Genomic DNA, 17,469 nt, shown 5'->3' on the forward strand with positions numbered 1-17,469 from the left:
ACACCTTTACCTTTACCTGAGGAATCTTCCATTCTTGATGGGGGAAGGGGGTGTTTCCTCACCTGATACCACACTGAGGCCAGGTGTGCTGGGCCGGGAACTGACTTCCCTGACGTCGGTATCGTCGGAGGCACTCCCTACCCCCGAGCAACTCTCCAATTCTTGCAGCCTTTCTTCCTGCTTCAGGTCTGGCGCCTCTGAAGAGAAGAGGGAAGAATCAAGATTCACAATCCGTGCCATCCTCACCATCATTAAAACAACCGGCCAAAGTTACGACAGTGCTGGGGGGGAGAGTGCAGAGTGGAGGAGGAGGAGGGCTGTGGGGCCCTTTGTGATCTCTGAGCTTAGCGGCTTTCACGCAGACATTTCATGACCGAACTGGTTAACATCGTCAGCACCATGGACCCCACAGTTCGATCCTGAGCTACAAATATCCTCTTTCTACATCAAAACGTAGAAAGTCAAAAGTCCTACCCTCAAAACGACGCTATAGAGCACTGCACACCAGAACAACTATACACAAGGACAGTTTTTTCCCGAAGGCCATCACTCTGCTAAACAAATAATTCCCTCAACGCTGTCAAACTATTTACTAAATCTTCACTACTATTAATCTTCTCATCGTTCCCATCACCAATCTCTTTCCACTTACGACTGTATGACTGTAACTTTGTTGCTGGCAATCCTTATGATTTATATTGATATACTGACCATCATTTGTATTGTAAATGTTGTACCTTGATGAATGTATCTTTTCTTTTATGTACACTGAGAGCATATGCACCAAAGACAAATTCCTTGTGTGTCCAATCACACTTGGCCAATAAAAATTCTATTCTATTCTATTCTATTCTATTCTACTCTACTCTACTCTACTCTTCTCTATTATTCTATTCTATTCTATTCTATTCTATTCTATTCTATTCTATTCTATTCTATTCTATTCTATTCTATGATTCTTGACGAATGTATCTTTTCTTTTATGTACACTGAGAGTATCTGCACCAAGACAAATTCCTTGTGTGTCCAATCACACTTGGCCAATAAAAAATTCTATTCTATTCTACCAGGGCTAGAAGAGGATGAGGTTTGTGGAGTGGAGGAAGGAGGAGGAGGAAGACTGTGGCGGTCCTGGATGCTCTTTGAGCTGGATGGCTTTCTTGCAGACGTTTTGCTACCCAATGAAGTAACATCATCGATGCAACCAGAACGACTGAATATAAACAGGGAGTAAGCCACACTCACTAGCACTGATCGTGTTACCTCGCTGGGGGATGAGACGTCTGCCAGAAAACAACCAGGTTCAGAGACCACCTACCAAGTACCTACCAAGGACACGTAGGTAAATACCACTGTGCTGAGTTAAAAGCCCTGAATGGATACAGACTTCCAGGCGCAAAGGAAACTCTGTGGATTGTGTGAACTACAGGGTGGTCACATTAATGAAATGCAGGACGCAGGCCGAGAGGTTCCCGTGAATCAAGAGGTAAAAAAAATAAATAAAAACCGATGGGTACGGTTGCTAAGGTGGTGGAGAACTTCCAAAATAAAGAGAAGGGACTGTTTACAGGTTACGGAAGGCAGAGAAGAGGGAGCCGTCAGCTCCTTCGGGCCCTTCCGATCCATTTCTCCACCGTTCGCACGCTAGGAAAGGGCTCTTCACCTGAGTCACTTGGTAGGACCTCCACGCTCCAGGCCTCGCTGGTGGTTTCGGAGATGGTGGAGCCCGTGCAGGGGTCAAACAGCACCGAGCCGGAACCAGGCAAACACAGCAGGCTGCCCAAGACGTTTTCGGCCGCAGCCCCTGGGGGACAGAGGTCATCGTGAACAGGTCACAAGGATAGATGGATAGATAGATGAGAGAGAGAGAGAGAGAGAGAGGATAGATGGATGGACAGATAGATAGATGATAGAAAGATATATAGAGAGAAAGATGGATGGATGGATGGATGGATGGATGGATGGATGGATGGATGGATGATTGATAGAAGATAGAGATGATAGAGAGAGAGAGAGAGAGATAAATAGATTAGATAACTAGATAGATAGATGATAGATAGATAGATGATAGAGATAGATAGATGATAGATAGATAGAGAGAGAGAGAGAGAGAGATGGCACAGGATAGATTGATAGATGAGAGAGATGAGAGATAGATAGATAGATAGAGGCAGAAGACACAGAAGGACAGATAGATGAGAGAGAGAGAGAGAGAGAGAAAGAGATATTGATTGATTGATTGATTGATTGATTCTGGTACAGAGAAGTTCTCTGAGGATGGGAGTCCAAAAGGTCAGAATACAGAACCTCCGGTCCCCATGACCAACTCTGATTGGATCCTGCAACATTATCCCGGGACAGGTAGTTTCGCCTTCATCCGGAAACGCCACCTGTGTCTCAAAAGTTCCCTTTTTTGCCTCTTTCCTCAACAGCCTCGCAATACGTTACCTGTGATCTCCTGCAAACGGTCTTCATCGATATTCGGGTCGAAGTCGCTTCCCAGCACGTCCGTGCTCCAAGTCTCGCTCACGGTTTCCGAGATGTCCCGGTCTTCGGTCAAGCCCATCATATCGCGAATCTCAAATTTACGGAGTTTATCGTCCAGATTGTCCTGGGTGGTAGCTGTTTGCAGAGAGAGGGAGGGAGGGAGGGAGGGAGGGCCGAGATTGACCAAAAAGCTTTGTTTAAAAAATAATTTAATTCCCGGGAAATGTGAATAGCTGGTAAGTGATGGAAGCATCGGTTTGGCGTGGTGGTTGAACTGCTGGGCTAGAAGGCAGGTGAATACAACCTGACCCTAATCTTGACCCCCTCTGTGCTCAGATAAATACATTTGAGGTGCCTGGCCTACACTTAAGGCTGTTTGCAACCTCCTACAGCCGTCGTATTTATATGACATATTTTACGCTGTAAAATACGGTCATATTTTACATTGTTCTTGCCTAAAAAAAAAACCCAGCACTTATTTTAAGTTTTCAGTCGAAGGAGCCCATTTGGTTTGCTTGATGATTGTGGCGTCAAGGATGAGCTGTAGCATAAGGCTCCGTTTAAGGATGAAGATATAGTTAAGGTTTTCCTATCCGGTTGTGTCCGACTCCGAGGTTCATCCCCGTTTCTTATCCATGGGAGTCAGGGTTGTGTAAAGACACTTCCCTGGTCATGTGGCCAGCATGAGTATGTCGAGGAGCACAGGACGCTGTTACCTTCCCACCAAAGTGGTACCTATTTATCTACTCTCGTTTGCATGCTTTCGAACTGCTAGGTGGGCAGGAGCTGGAGCAAGGAATGGGAACTCGCCCCATCGTGCGGCGCAACCGGGACTCGAACCTGGGCTTTAACCAATGAGCCATTACGACCCCACCCCACCTCTTGGAGGTATTTCTGCTAGGTAAATTTGCAAGTTGCTTCTCACCTTGTTCACGCTCCAGAAGTTGCAAGGCCTCAACTCCGTTACTCCCTGACGGGCCAGCCCCCGATTCGGAAACGGATTCCCCTTCTAAATCCAGCGAGGACACCGAATTGGAGCGATTAGAAGGAACTGTTTGGGAGGAGGAGGAGGAGGAGGAGAAGAAAAAAAGAGCGCGCCAATTAAAGAGTTGCACCCGACTCCCAAAAAGAGACACCCAATAAACACAACAGAAGGAAGCCGAGGCAGAACAAACCAACCAAAAAAAAAAAAACTGGCTAAACAAGCAAAAAAAAATATATAAAAATTTAAAAATTTGGAGTTTTGCGACAGCGGGCCAGGGATAGCAGTGCACGAAAGCTCCGTTTAAACGCAGTTCTGACGGACAAAAAGTGAGCCCTTCACCTTCGGAAATGCCTTCCAGATTATCACTGCAGAGGGAAAACCGCAGGGTTTTATCAGGTTTACCGTGGAGTTTGGAATCGTCAACAGGAACATCGCCTTGACTCCCATCAGCCAGCTGCATGTTTAAAACCTGGGAAGGGGAAGCAGAGAGAAAAGGAAGAGGGGTGGGGGATTTGAAACAGATGAACACCTGCGTTCCTCTCCCAATCGGCTCCCGAGAGGCATTGCTGCAGGATTCAGCAACCATCGTTGGCCCAGGAGCTGGGTTTTTTCCTTCTGCACTCCCTGGAAATAGCAAGGAATTTCCTTGGAAGCAACAGGGAACTCCTGTACTCTACAACTGATCCAGTTCTGCAGAGGAATGATTTGAGTCTGTCATCTGCACCTCTATAACTGTCTGGTTTGGCTCTGCAACCCAACAAGACAGACACAGACTTCAGAGGATAATTAGAACTGCAGAAAAAATAATGGCTACCAACCTGCCTTCCATGGAGGACCTGTATACTGCACGAGTCAAAAAGAGGGTTGGGAAAATATCTACAGACCCCTCACATCCTGGACATAAACTGTTTCAACTCCTACCCGCAAAATGACACTATAGAGCACTGCCCACCAGAACAACTAGACACAAGAACAGTTTTTCCCCGAATGCCATCACTCTGCTAAACAAATAATTCCCTCAACACTATCAAACTATTCACTAAGTCTGCACTACTATTAATCTCATCGCTCCCATCACCCATCTCCTTCCACTTATGACTCCATGTTGCTGGTATCCTTATGATTTATATTGATATTGTTTCCTGATTGTTTATTTGTACTCATGACTATCATTAAGTGTTATACCTTATGATTCTTGATAAACGTATCTTTTCTTTTATGTACACTGAGAGCATTGCACCAATGACAAATTCCTTGTGTGTCCAATCGTACTTGGCCAATAAAGAATTCTATTCTATTCTATTCTATTCTATTCTATTCTATTCCTTTCTCCACCTCTCCTTCCTTCCTTCCTTTTTTACTCTTTTTCTCTCTTCTCTTCTCTTCTCATGATTCTTGATGAATGTATCTTTTCTTTTATGTACATTGAGAGTATATGCACCAAAGACAAATTCCTTGTCGCACTTGGCTAATAAAGAATTCTGTTCCTATTCTATTCTACTTCCTTGGAAGTGGCAGGAACTTCTGTACCTCCTGTACTTTCCTGGAGGTAGCATAGCAGGGAACATGGCCAAGATATTATCTGACCAAGTGATGTATAAAAATATGCATGTTCCTTTTTCAACTGGCCCTCCAGAAACCTTATAGCAGGGTTTAGCAGCCATCTTCAGTCCAGGAGCCGAGTTTTCTCTTTCTGAACTCCCTGGAAGTAGCGAGGAACTCCTGTACTTTCCTGGAAGTAACAGGGAACTTCTGCATTTCCCTGGAAGTAGCAGGAACACGGCCAATGAATATTATGTGACCAGGTGACTTTTGGCATTGTTAAGCCATGCAACAACAAACTACAAAGCCACTTCTGGGGGGGGGGATAAAAAAATATACATCCTTCTGAAATGTTTAATTAATTTGTTCCCCAAAACGTCAGAGAGAGGGGGGGGGAAAGGCAGCATTGGAGGCTGAAAGAAAGACCCCCAATCTACCCTGTTTCCCTGAAAATAAAACATCCCCTGATAATAAGCCCAATTGGGCTTTAAAGCGCATGTGCTAAAATACAGGCTTTCCCCCCGGAAAATAAGCCCCCCCACCCCAAAAAAAATATTTAACCACATGCACAGCCGGTTCCCGCCATTTCCTCTAGTTAGGGTTAGGGAGACAGAGCTGGAAATCAGGTAAGACGGGAAGAGGAGCCTCGTCTTGCTCCATGCGCCCCCAAAATAATAAGGCCTCCCCAAAAATAGGGCCAAGCATTTATTTTCGGGGAAACACAGCATACATCTGGCAGGAAAGAAAGAAAAAGAGAAAGAAAGCGAGAGAGAGAGAGAAAGAAAGAGGAAGGAAGGAAGGAAGGAAGGAAGGAAGGAAGGAAGGAAGGAAGGAAGAAGGAAGGAAGAAGGAAGGAAGGAAGAAAGAAAGAAGAAAAGCAACTCAGGAGATAAACAACCGTCTTGCTCCGTGTGCCCCAAAATAATAAGACCTCCCCCAAAATAAGGCCAAGCGCTTATTTCGGGGTTCAAAAAAATATATATATATAAAAGACAGGGTCTTATTTTTGGGGAGACATGGGGGGTACGCATGTTGCACATCGCTTACGTACCTCATTTTCTGACATCATTCCAGGCGTGACTTGGGGACCAGTCCCCAAAGAAATAACCAAAACTTCTTCCGGTTGGACTTCCTGTATGGTCTCTTGGGAGAAGCCCTCGTAATCTGGATGTTGGTCTATCTGAATATTGGAACGGCTCCTGCTGCGCGTAGCTGGAACAACCATAAATACATACATATTATAAATATCCTTTTTTAATTTTTTTTATTTTTTAAGGGTTCAGGAACATCTTGCAATTTAAGACAAGGTGGCAACAGAGGCCAAGTCTTGCGAGAGCTGACGTGTACACAGTCGGACGTAGATCAATACGGGAAATTAATACCGGCCAGAGTTACACCAAAGTTACACCACAGTGCAGCTTCGGTCCTTGTGAAGCGCTGAGAGATTTCAACGTTGCACGAAGCTTTGGAATTCAATGACAAGTGGCCGAAAATCAGGGCTAAAATGTTAACTACACCTTGGCAGAGAATCCTGTACTATAAGCTCGAGACGATTTAAAATACAGAATGATCCAAGGACTTGAAATGTCTCACCTCCCCTGTAATACCCAGAATAGGTTGTCTGAATGGCACAGTTATGGTTACCATCACCGCAGATTTCCTGGGTTGGCGTCAACTGGTCGAGATGCGTTGCCCTGCAAACCTTGGTTTACAAACCTGAGAAATGAGTTTTCACCCAACTTTGGCCAAAGGCAAAACCGAGCAGGTCTCGTGATGGCTTAGAACGATGGGCGAATCTGGATAATTTTAACCTTTTAATAAGCCTTAATGGAGAGGGAGTATCGCTGTGTATGCTGAGTCCGATTCAAGGACTCTGCCCTAAAAACAGCCAGTTTGGTCTAGAGGTTAAGGCACCCACCAGGCTAGAAAGCACGAGACCAGGAGTTCAAATCCTGCCTTACGTATGAAAGCCAACTGGGTGAATTTGGGCCAATCACCAGGAGACGATGAATTCTAGTGCTGCTTTGGCCCTGAAAGCTGGTTGGGTGACTTTGGACCAATTACCACGAGATGGAGAATTCTAGTCCTACCTTAGCTATGAAAACCAGCTGGGTGATCTTGGGCCAATCGCAAGGAGACGGTGAGTTCTAGTTCAGTCTTAGCCATGAAAGCCAGCTGAATGACTCTGCGCTAAACACCGGGAGATGGTGAGTTGTAGTTCAGTCTTAGCCGTGAAAGCCAGCTGGGTGGTTTTGGGCTAATGACTAGGAGGGATGGATTCTAATCCTGCTTTAGCCCCGAAAGCTGGCTTGGGTGACTCGGGGCCCAATCACCAGGAGAGAGAGAGAGAATTCTAGTCCTGCTTCAGCTTAGGAAAACCAGCTGAGTGACTCTGAGCCCAATCACCAGGAGACAAAGAGTTCTAGTCCTGCCTTTGCCGTGAAAGCCAACTGGGTGACTTTGGGCCAGTCTCTCTCAGCCCAACCAACCTCACAGGGTTGTTTCTTGGGGAGAAATAGGCGGAGGAAGGTGCATCGCCGCCTTGAGTGATTTGTAAAAACGACGACAAATAAATAAATAAATGCTACTCAACAGGAAGAAGCAGAGAGAGAGAGAAAGAGAGAAAGAGAAAGAGAAAGAGAGAGAGAGAGAGAGAGAGAGAGAGAGAGATCCACTACCCACCAAAAGGGGTTACTAGATTTATATGAGCGGTGAGGTTGGTAGCGGAGGTGTCCCAGGCAGTGATGGTAGCCAATTGTTGTCCTGGATTGGCCGCATTAAAGAGAAACAAAAAAAAAGTCATTGAAGGACACAAAAAGATCCCGGATCTCGTCGTAAATTACAAACATGTGTCAAGGAGCAACAGGCAGCCAGAAATCATCCAAAAATGAAAGCATCAAAAAAAACAAAAACAAACAAACCCCGAAGCTGGCAAATCAGATTTTTAAATACAGGTAGTCCTCAACGTACAAGGGTTCATTTAGCGAACCGTTCGGAGTTACGACAACACTGAAGAAAGGGACTTGGGGCCGCCTGCAGCTTCTCCGGGGTCGCGTGATCAAAATTCGGCCACTTGGCAATTGAGTCATGTTTAGGACAGACGCAGTGTCCCCGGAAGGGGGGGGGGGAAGGGTCACGTGATCCCCTTTTGCAATCTTATGACGGTCGCGGTGATCCTCTGATCCCCCCTTTGCGTCCTTCTGACAAGCCAAGTCAACAGGGAAGCCTCGGTTCGCTTAACAACCGTGCGACGACTGCAGTGAAGTGGCCTCGATTGTCTCGCTTAATTAGCAACACAGAATTTAGGGCTCAATTGTGGTCGTAAGTCGAGGACTACCTGCGGGTTTTTTTTCGCCCCCCCACCCAACTGGTCGGTCTCATGGTTTTTACCAATGGCCAGTCGATTTTTTTTGCTGGCTGGCGTCGTCGCAGGCGAGAGCTGCGGGGTGTTGTAAGGTGTCAGCTCTTGGCTCCCACTTTTCCCGGGCTTGTTCTGGGGTAGATTTGAGAGCAGGTTTTCGAGAGCCACTCGATCTTCCTTGAGCTGATCTCCGGACAGGACGTTTCGCATAAAGCTAACCTGAAAAGGACGAGTGTGGTTAAATATATATATATATATATATATATATATATATATATATATATATATATATATATATATATATATATATATATATATATATATATCCCCCTGCAATTCAGACTAACCTGAGCAGAACCAAGCCCTCACCCAAACAGAACACACCATCAGCCAATCAGAGCACAGCCAACCCCCCAACCAATCAGAACACACCTCCACCCAATCAGAATACAGTCAAGCTCCCAACCAATCAGTTCAAACCCCCACTAGCAGTTAAAAGGAAGAAACAGCTGAGATCACACATTGCTCCTAGACGCACGAAGCTGATAACACCAGCCTGAAGATGACGAATGAGACTTCGTCGAAATGTCGCCAAGACACTTCCAATTTTACGCGGGAGAAAACCCAAATAACCAAAGACCTACACACACACACATACATATATAAATATAAAAATTGATATTGGCCATCAACAGTTTTTGCCGTGAGCTGAAAACGCATTTATTTATTCAAGCGGGACTGGCTTAAATTTTTAATTCCTAAATAATTTTAATCGGGGGGCTATTATTTATGAATTTTAAGGGTTTTAAATTTGATTGTTTTAATTTTCGGCCATTTGTGGAATATGCTTGTTTTAAGTTTTTGTTTTAATTGTATATTGTATTGCTTTATAATTTGGCTGTACACCGCCCTGAGTCCTTTCGGGAGAAGGGCGGTATAAAAATCTAAATAAATAAATAAATAACAGGCACATAGAGATAAATAACGTCTACACACCGCTCAAAAGAGACAACCCCTGCAAGGACCCCCCAGAAAAAAAGAAAAGGGAAGGAACCAGATAACAATCACAAGTTCTTGGGAGGCTTACCAGCGTAGTAAGTTGGCCATAGGTCATATAAACCATAGTTCGACTCAGCCCTTCCAGGAGGTTAACGGAAGACATCGGCGGGGTTTCTACCGCTCGACCACCGATGACGACATCCAGGAACGAAGCCACACAGCCCTGTAAGGGGGGTAGAAGCCCCGTCGATCAGAGGGACTTTAACAACATTTCTCTCTCTGTGCTGCCGTTTTACCCGCACAGCCTTGTTCAACGCAACACAAATGGCGGCTTAGCTGGGTTTCGTTGTGTGTGAAAACAAAGCACGGGTAATCGAAGACTCTCTGTCTAGCAGGTTCTGCAAACCTCCACCATTGTTTTATTATTTGTTAAAATTTTAGATGGCGCCCATCCCACTGTCGAAAGTGGGCGCCTAGGAAAGCGTAATATAAAACACGAAGGACGTTAAAAGCATTCAAGGTTAAAAATGTTAATTAGCAGTTGCGGTTTTATGACATAGGCAAAGACAGGTGGTCCTCGACTTATGATCACAATTGAGCCTAACTTTTTTGCTGCTAAGTGAAACATTTAGCAGAGTTTTGTCCCATTTTATGACCGTTCTTGCCCCAACTGTTAAGTGACTAAAGAAAACGTTGTTAAGTCGAGAACCACCTTTGTATGAATGCTGCCCCTTGCTTCTTCAGCTGGAATGTTCTTTCTTAAAAACGTCTTTCCACCGCCCCAAATTCTCAAATTTGCTTTGAAATGCAAGCCAGCATTTGTTTCAGCGACTCTAAATGTGGTTCCTGCTGTTTAGAGCTTATGGAACCGCTGGCCACTTCAAACACAATGGCTTCTCAGGAAGGTAAAACTTCCGGGCGGAAGGCAGAAGCGTCAAAGATCCCCTTGATTTTTACCTTGTCAAATTTCCCCAGGTTGGCCTTGGTGCGAGGATCTCCGTCTTCAGAACCAATCATAGCTAGTTGCTGCAGAAGCCTCCCGACCTACAACAGAAACCTCACTGAAAACTTTTTTCAATTGGCTTCACCACATCATACCTAAAAGAAAAGCCTCAGGATTCATTCACAGCTGTATCTTAAATAGGGAGGGAGGGAGGGAGGAAAGGAAGGAAGGAGATGAGAAGAGGGAGGGAGAGAGGGAGGGAGGGAGGGAAGGAAGAGGGAGGGAAGGAAGATGGGGAGGGAGGGAGGAGATGGGAAGGAGGAAGGGAGGAGATGGGAGGGAGAGAGGAAGGAAGAAAGGAAAGAAGGCAGGAAGGAGAAAGGAAGGAAGGAGATGAGGAGGAAAGAAGGAAGGAGATGGGAAGAGGGAGGAAAGAAGGAAGGAGATGGAAAGAGGGAGGGAGGGAGGGAAGGAAGGAAGATGGGGAGGGAGTAAGGAGATCGGAAGAGGGAGGGAGGAAGGGAGGAGATGGGAAGGAGGATGGAAGAGGAGGAGGAGGGAGGAAGAGGAGAGGAGGAAGAGGAGGAGGAGGAGATGGGAAGAGGAGGAAGAAATGAGAGGGGAAGAGGGAGGGAGGAGGGTGGGAGGGAGGGAGGAGGGAAAAGGAAGGAAGGAAGGAAGGAGGGAGGGAGAGAGAGAGAGGAAGGAGATGGGAAGAGGGATGAAGGAAGGAAAGAGATGGGAAGAGGGAGGGGAAGGGGAAGGGAGGGATACCGTACCTGCATCAGATTAAACCTGGCCACTTCATTGATGGGCGCATCCGAAATAATCCCGTACTGTTCTGGGTTGACCACCGCCGGGCAGATGAAGCAGGCCAAGAGCAGGTCCGTGCACATGGCCCTGACCTCGCCCACCTCCAGCCGCTCCACGCAGGAGAGCGTCTTGTACATCTGGGACATGATCCACCTCAAGCTGTGCGGGAAGCAGTAGGTGTTCTGCTTGAGGTAGCCAATGAACTTGTTGACCAGGGCCACCAGCTTGGCTTCGTTGGAGTCCACCATCTCCTGGACTTTCTGCCGGAACTTCTCCGATCCCTTCTCCCCGAAGAGCTTCTCCTGCTGGGCGGGCGAGAAGCGCTCGATGAGCTTGTTGGGGTCGGTCTCCAGGTGGTCCTCGTCCTCCACCAGCAGCTGCATGATGGGCTCGTGCAAGGTGGCCGTCAGGAAGAGCTTGGCGGAGAAGAGGCCCTCGGAGAAGAGCTTAAAGAAGATGCTGAAGGCGCAGGTGCCCCTCCTCAGCAGCCGCCGAGGGTTCTCGCTCTCCTTCAGCTCAAACTCGATCAGGTAGCGCAAGACCTGGAGCAGGAAGTTCTCGTCCTCGGCCATAATGCAGTTGCCGTAGATGGAGGTGAAGACCGTGTGGATGACGTTCTGGAGGTTCTCCTGGGTCAGCTTCTCCCCGGCCACCAGGCAGGAGGCGATCAGGCGTGGGTTCTCTCGCAAACGGTTGAGGAACTCGCCGTAGGCCGTCTCTTGGAAGCCCAGCTGCTTGTAGCCGTCCACGAACTGCGTGTCCTCCAAAACTTTGGCGTGCTGGCAACACTCGGCCGGCGACGCATCGGCGCTGTAACAAGAGGAGGAAGAAGAATTTCCTTACGGACGTCCTAGGCGAGAAGGAGGCAGACCACCAACTGAAACAGGTCCTCGCCTTACGACCGGCCCCTTAGAAATTGTTCTGACCTAGGTGTCAGCCTCCACTCTAATCCTCACATAATTTTGTACAATTTATATTCAGTAGTTAGAATGTAATTGGGTTCTTTGTGTAATGTAAAATAGTTTAAGGATGTAAGATGTATTACTGTCCTATTCAGGGTAAGGGAAGAGGGCCCTTTAAGAGTGTCGTCTGACATAACAGAAGGGGAAGGGTGATTAACGGTTGAATGTTAGAGGGGGGCTTTTTCAACAGAGACTGCATTCCTGAGATGATTAACAGCTAGAGACCAGTGGAAGAAGATTACCACGGGGGCCGAGAAGGAGCTGGCATTGGACCAGACCAGCCTGACCTCCTGAGGAGAGGAGGGACTAATGGGGGGATATGGAATGTTAGCCATATTTTGTCTCAGATCCAACTTTATACAGCTGCAGTCCGGATGTATTTGGTATAAGTACTTTTCTTTATTTGCAAATGAAGTCAAGGTGATAATCAGAGATAATCTGAGGCAGGCTTCCCCCAGCAGCACGAAGCGGAGTCCTCGTCCCGATAAACCCCTTTTATTTAATTGACAGTGAATTCCTCTCCAGCAGAGTCTTTCAAGATGGTTCACAATTACCGCTTGGAGAGTGGCCAGGCTGATATCTTTCAGACTCCACGCTGTAACCGACAATACTTGGCAGGAATGCAGGAACAGATCTTCACCCAAATGAACTAATTGTCTCCTGCAAAACCCCACTCCCCTTCGCTCCTCTTTTATTCCCTCTGGGAGGGGCCATTCACCTGTGGCCTTACTCCTGAGTCGACCCTTGTTCTTTAGCTGTTTCCTTCTCCTGGCAGCTCTGCGCATGCGCACACGGGGGAACAGGATCCAGCTCTTCTTCTGCCTCACTCCAAAGGCAGCTGACAACTGTCAGACGGCCCTGGCTCCCTCTCTGCCTCCGACGCAAAGCCCTCGTCAGAGCCTTCCCCAGACTCCAGGACTGGCTCACGTTCCTCCCCAACCTCCTCACTATCCGAATCTACTACCAGATCCGCTGGCGGGCCACAACAGAGATACACTGAAAGTTACAACGATCCTCTCCAGAAGAACTTACGCCCTGCCCGAATCCCTGTGATCACGTGACCTTTTTTGGGTGCAGCATCCTGAAGTCATGTGACCCGTGTTTTAGTAATTTTTTGAGGTTTTTTTTTGGGGGGGGGAAACACCCTGTTCTTTCAAAACGGGGAAAAGTCCTCCCTGCGTTACCTGGTTATGATCAATCGGTCCAAGTTGATTCTCTGTTGCTTGGAGATCCAAGCCGTGTGATAGAGTTTCTCGGCCGTCTTCAGCACCTCGGCGTTCAGCCGCTGGATCAGCTGCTTTTCCGAGTTCACGTAGAGCCGCTCCTGCTTCAGGTGGTGGGCCAAGGTGTGGATGTCCAGCTTGACCATCTTCGAAAGAGGAAGCAGCCACGGAAGAATCCAGCAAAGCTCGCTGCCAAGGTGGTGGGGGAGAAAAATGGGAAGAGATGAGCTCGTGCTCCACCTTGGAGAGAAACTTCCAAGTCCCCTTCTCGTCTGACAGAGGTTTAACCAGCAACAGAATATAGAACGTGAGAATAACTGGAAGGGACCTTGGAGGTTTTCTAGCCCAACCCCCTGCTTCAAGCCAGGAGACTTTATACCGTTCCGGCCTGCAGTTTGGCAGATCGAATCTCACCAGGCTCCAGGTTGGCTCAGCCTTCCATCCTTCCGAGGTGGGGTAAAATGGGGACCCAGATTGTTGGGGGGCAAGAGGCTGACTCTGTAAACCACTTAGAGGGCTGGAAAGCAGTGTAAAGTGGAATATAAGTCTAAGGGCTAAGGGCTAGTCCTTCCTTCCTTCCTTCCTGTCCCTCCTTCTCCCTCCTTCTTTCTCATCATTTTTCCTCCTCTTTATCCTCCTTCCCTTCCCTTCCGTTCCCTCCCCTCCCTTCCCTCCTTCCTTCCTTGTGTGTGGGTAGAATGCAGGATTCCAGGCTGACACTGCCGACTGCCAGCAGTTCGATCATGACCGGTTCAAGGTCGACTCAGCCTTCCATCCTTCCGAGGTGGGTAAAATGAGGACCCAGGTTGTTGTGGGGGCAAGAGGCCGACTCTGTAAACCGCTTAGAGAGGGCTTGGTAAAAAGCACTGTGAAGCGGTATATAAGTCTAAAGGCTATTGCTATTCTGGACAAAGACCTGTCCAGTCTCTTCTTGAAAGCCTCCAGTGACGGCGGCGATCTGTTCCATTGCATGCTCGTTCTTCTTGTCAGGAAGTTTCTCCTTAATGCCAGGTTGGATCTCTCCTTGATTAATTTCCACCCGTTGCTTCTTGTCCTGCGTTCAGGGGCTTTGGAAAATAGCTTGACTCCCTCTTTATGGCAGCCCCTCAATTATTGGAAGACTGCTATTATCCTTAGTCCTTATCTTCATTAGACTAGACATACCCAGCTCCCTCTATTGTTCATCACACTGTTTAGCCTCCCGGCCCTTATTCATTTATATTCCACCTTTATTATTTTTACAATTAACTCAATTTTTTTTATTTGCATTTATATCCCGCCCTTCTCCGAAGACTCAGGGCGGCTTACACTATGTCAAGCAATAGTCTTCATCCATTTGTATATTATATACAAAGTCAACTTTTATTGCCCCCAACAATTTGGGTCCTCATTTTACCTACCTTATAAAGGATGGAAGGCTGAGTCAACCTTGGGCCTGGTGGGACTTGAACCTGCAGTAATTGCAAGCAGCTGCTGTTAATAACAGACTGTCTTACCGGTCTGAGCCACCAGAGGCCCAATCCTCCTTCCTCCTCCTATTTCCCCCACAACAATAATCCTGTGAGATGGGTCGAGCTGAAAGAGAAAAAGGGTGATTAGCCCAAAGCCACCCAGCTGGCTTTCTTGCCTAAGGCAGGACTAGAACTCACCGTCTCCTGGTGATTGGCGTAAAGTCACCCAACTGGCTTTCATGACTAAGGCAGGACTAGAACTCACCGTCTCCTGGTGATTGACCAAAGTCACCAAAGCTGGCTTTCAGGCTAAGGTGAGACTAGAACTCACAATCTCCTGGTGATTGACCAAAGTCACCCAGCTGGCTTTCATCCCTAAGGCAGGACTAGAACGCACCATCTCCTGATGACTGACCCAAAGTCACCCAGCTGGCTTTCATCCCTAAGGCAGGACTAGAACTCACCGCCTCCTAGCGATTAGCTCAGTGCCTTAATCACTAAACCAAACTGTAAATTATAGTTACTCTTAGAGACCTTCCAGCTCTTGAAATTCTAAATTTATCGCTGGAATGGATGTCTAATTTTTTTTTTTTAATTTGCATTTATATCCCGCCCTTCTCCGAAGACTCAAGGCGATTTACATTAATGTTATGGCTTCATCGTTTTTTTCCTTTTGACCGTCTTCCTTTTGCAAAAGCAAGCCTGGAATGGACAGGCTAGCTGAAAAGCAAGCTCTTGTTTTATTTCTCAGCGGTCTTTGATAAGCTTTAGGGAACGAAAAGCTTTGTGACGAACTCTGATCGAAAGTTCTGTATTGCAATAAGCAGAAGCGTGCCGAAAGTGTGGGGATTCCCCCCCACACACACATTTTTTTTTTGTAAAAGGTCCTGAAGTTTCACAAAGGAGCACTTTAATCCAAAGGAAGCCATTCAGCATTTTACGGGAACGTAATCTCAGAACAGGCCCCTTGTAAAAGCCATGTTGTGGGATGATGGGTGGGGGGAACGGAAGAGAGAGAGAGAGAAAGAGAGAGAGAGAGGGACAGAGAGAGAAGTCGCATCTTGTTCATTCATCCAACTGTGTACATTTCAAGAGAAGGGAGGAAAAGGGCAGAGCGAAAAATGTTTTTTCCTAATGTGTAGAGACATTGATATCGCTCCCTTCAAGGCTAGCCTTCAAACGGGGCTTCCGGCTAAATCACTGGTTTAGAAGCTGAATATTCAGCAACGTTTACCAAAAAAAATAAAATAAATACAGACAGTGGATTGTGGAAGGGGACAATCTTCCCTTGAAATACAGCTGGCAGAGGAAACGTACTGGTAAGAATGCCAGGGGGAAAAAAAAATAAAAAAAAATTTTTTTTCAATCGACTTATGTTTCCACGGGATTAAGAAATTCTGCGCAACCGGAGGGGCGGGGGGGCAGCCACCGAAAAGGCCCCGTGTCTCGCCAAATCCCTCCTCATTTTGATCACGTTAATGGCGGGGAAGCTGAGAAGGTGATAAGCATGAAAAATAGTCACGGGCCGCTGTAAATGCTAAAAATGCAGCACAGGTTATCCTCGATTTACAACCATATATATATATACACATACACATATACATATACATATACATAGATATACATATACATATACATATACATATACATACACATACACATACACATACATACATACATACATACATACATACACACACACACACACACACACACACACACATATATATATATATATATATTTATATATATATATATATAGCTTCTGGGAGCAAAGCAATTATCAACCAAACATTGCTCCCAGAAGCACAAAGCTGAAGCCTGAAGATGACGAATGAGACTTCGTCAAAACGTTGCCAAGACACTTCCAATTTTATGCGGGAGAAAACCCAAATAACCAAAGACATATATATATATATATATATAGGCTGATTTATATTCCATTATCAACCAAAAGATTTCTATCGTGCCATGGCAGTTACGTAGAGAGAGAGAAACAACTAATTATTTAAAATGTAGGCAGCACCATCACCTTTCAAGATGGTGATGAGGTTCATTCAAAATTATTAACATTTTTACTCCTTCATCTGCTCAAATATATATTTCTATATTTGTTGAATCTGAGCATCGAAATGTTTGCATTTTCCTGCAATGCATACATACAGTTGATGTCTGTGTATGTGTTTGGTTTTGCTATTTTGTATTTTCTTTTGTTTCATATTGAGGTATTTTATTTTATAAAAATAAATAAAAGCAAATATAGAAAGTATCCCCGCACAAACTGAAAACAAACCAATTCACACAGGCCAAGTCAAGCCCTTCATTTCATCCACAAAACCTGCATCTTTCCTCTCTCTAACTTTGGCACAGAAACCTCTTAAATATCTTCAAAATTCTACTTTTACATCTACTAGAACTCACCGTCTCCTAGTCATTGGCCCAAAGTCACCCAGTCAGCTTTCACAGCTAAGGTGGGACTAGAACTCACCGTCACCTGGTGATCGGCCCAAAGTCACCCAGTCAGCTTTCACAGCTAAGGTGGGACTAGAACTCACCATCGCCTGGTGATTGGCCCAAAGTCACCCAGCCAGCTTTCACAGCTAAGGTGGGACTAGAATTCACCATCGCCTGGTGATTGGCCCAAAGTCACCCAGCCAGCTTTCACACCTACGGTGGAACTAGAACTCACTGTCTCCTGGTCAT

General features: G+C 46.3%; 1 protein-coding gene across 1 annotated transcript in view; it reads right to left on the reverse strand.

Annotated features, from left to right (window-relative positions):
• GAPVD1 (GTPase activating protein and VPS9 domains 1) overlaps positions 1-17,469 on the reverse strand; it is a 40,155-nt gene that overhangs the window by 16,933 nt on the left and 5,753 nt on the right. The window contains exons 2-13 of the mRNA XM_058159594.1: positions 13,277-13,504; positions 11,097-11,940; positions 10,332-10,418; positions 9,463-9,597; positions 8,405-8,594; positions 7,697-7,777; positions 6,066-6,226; positions 3,812-3,941; positions 3,413-3,538; positions 2,449-2,622; positions 1,664-1,804; positions 63-197 (exon numbers count right to left, since the gene is read on the reverse strand). Of these exons, the coding sequence (XP_058015577.1) occupies positions 63-197; positions 1,664-1,804; positions 2,449-2,622; positions 3,413-3,538; positions 3,812-3,941; positions 6,066-6,226; positions 7,697-7,777; positions 8,405-8,594; positions 9,463-9,597; positions 10,332-10,418; positions 11,097-11,940; positions 13,277-13,461 (2,389 nt within the window). The 5' untranslated portion in view covers positions 13,462-13,504. The remainder of the gene's footprint in view (positions 1-62; positions 198-1,663; positions 1,805-2,448; positions 2,623-3,412; positions 3,539-3,811; positions 3,942-6,065; positions 6,227-7,696; positions 7,778-8,404; positions 8,595-9,462; positions 9,598-10,331; positions 10,419-11,096; positions 11,941-13,276; positions 13,505-17,469) is intronic.

This window comes from Ahaetulla prasina, chromosome 16 (assembly GCF_028640845.1).
Source record: "Ahaetulla prasina isolate Xishuangbanna chromosome 16, ASM2864084v1, whole genome shotgun sequence".
NCBI lineage: Eukaryota > Metazoa > Chordata > Lepidosauria > Squamata > Colubridae > Ahaetulla > Ahaetulla prasina.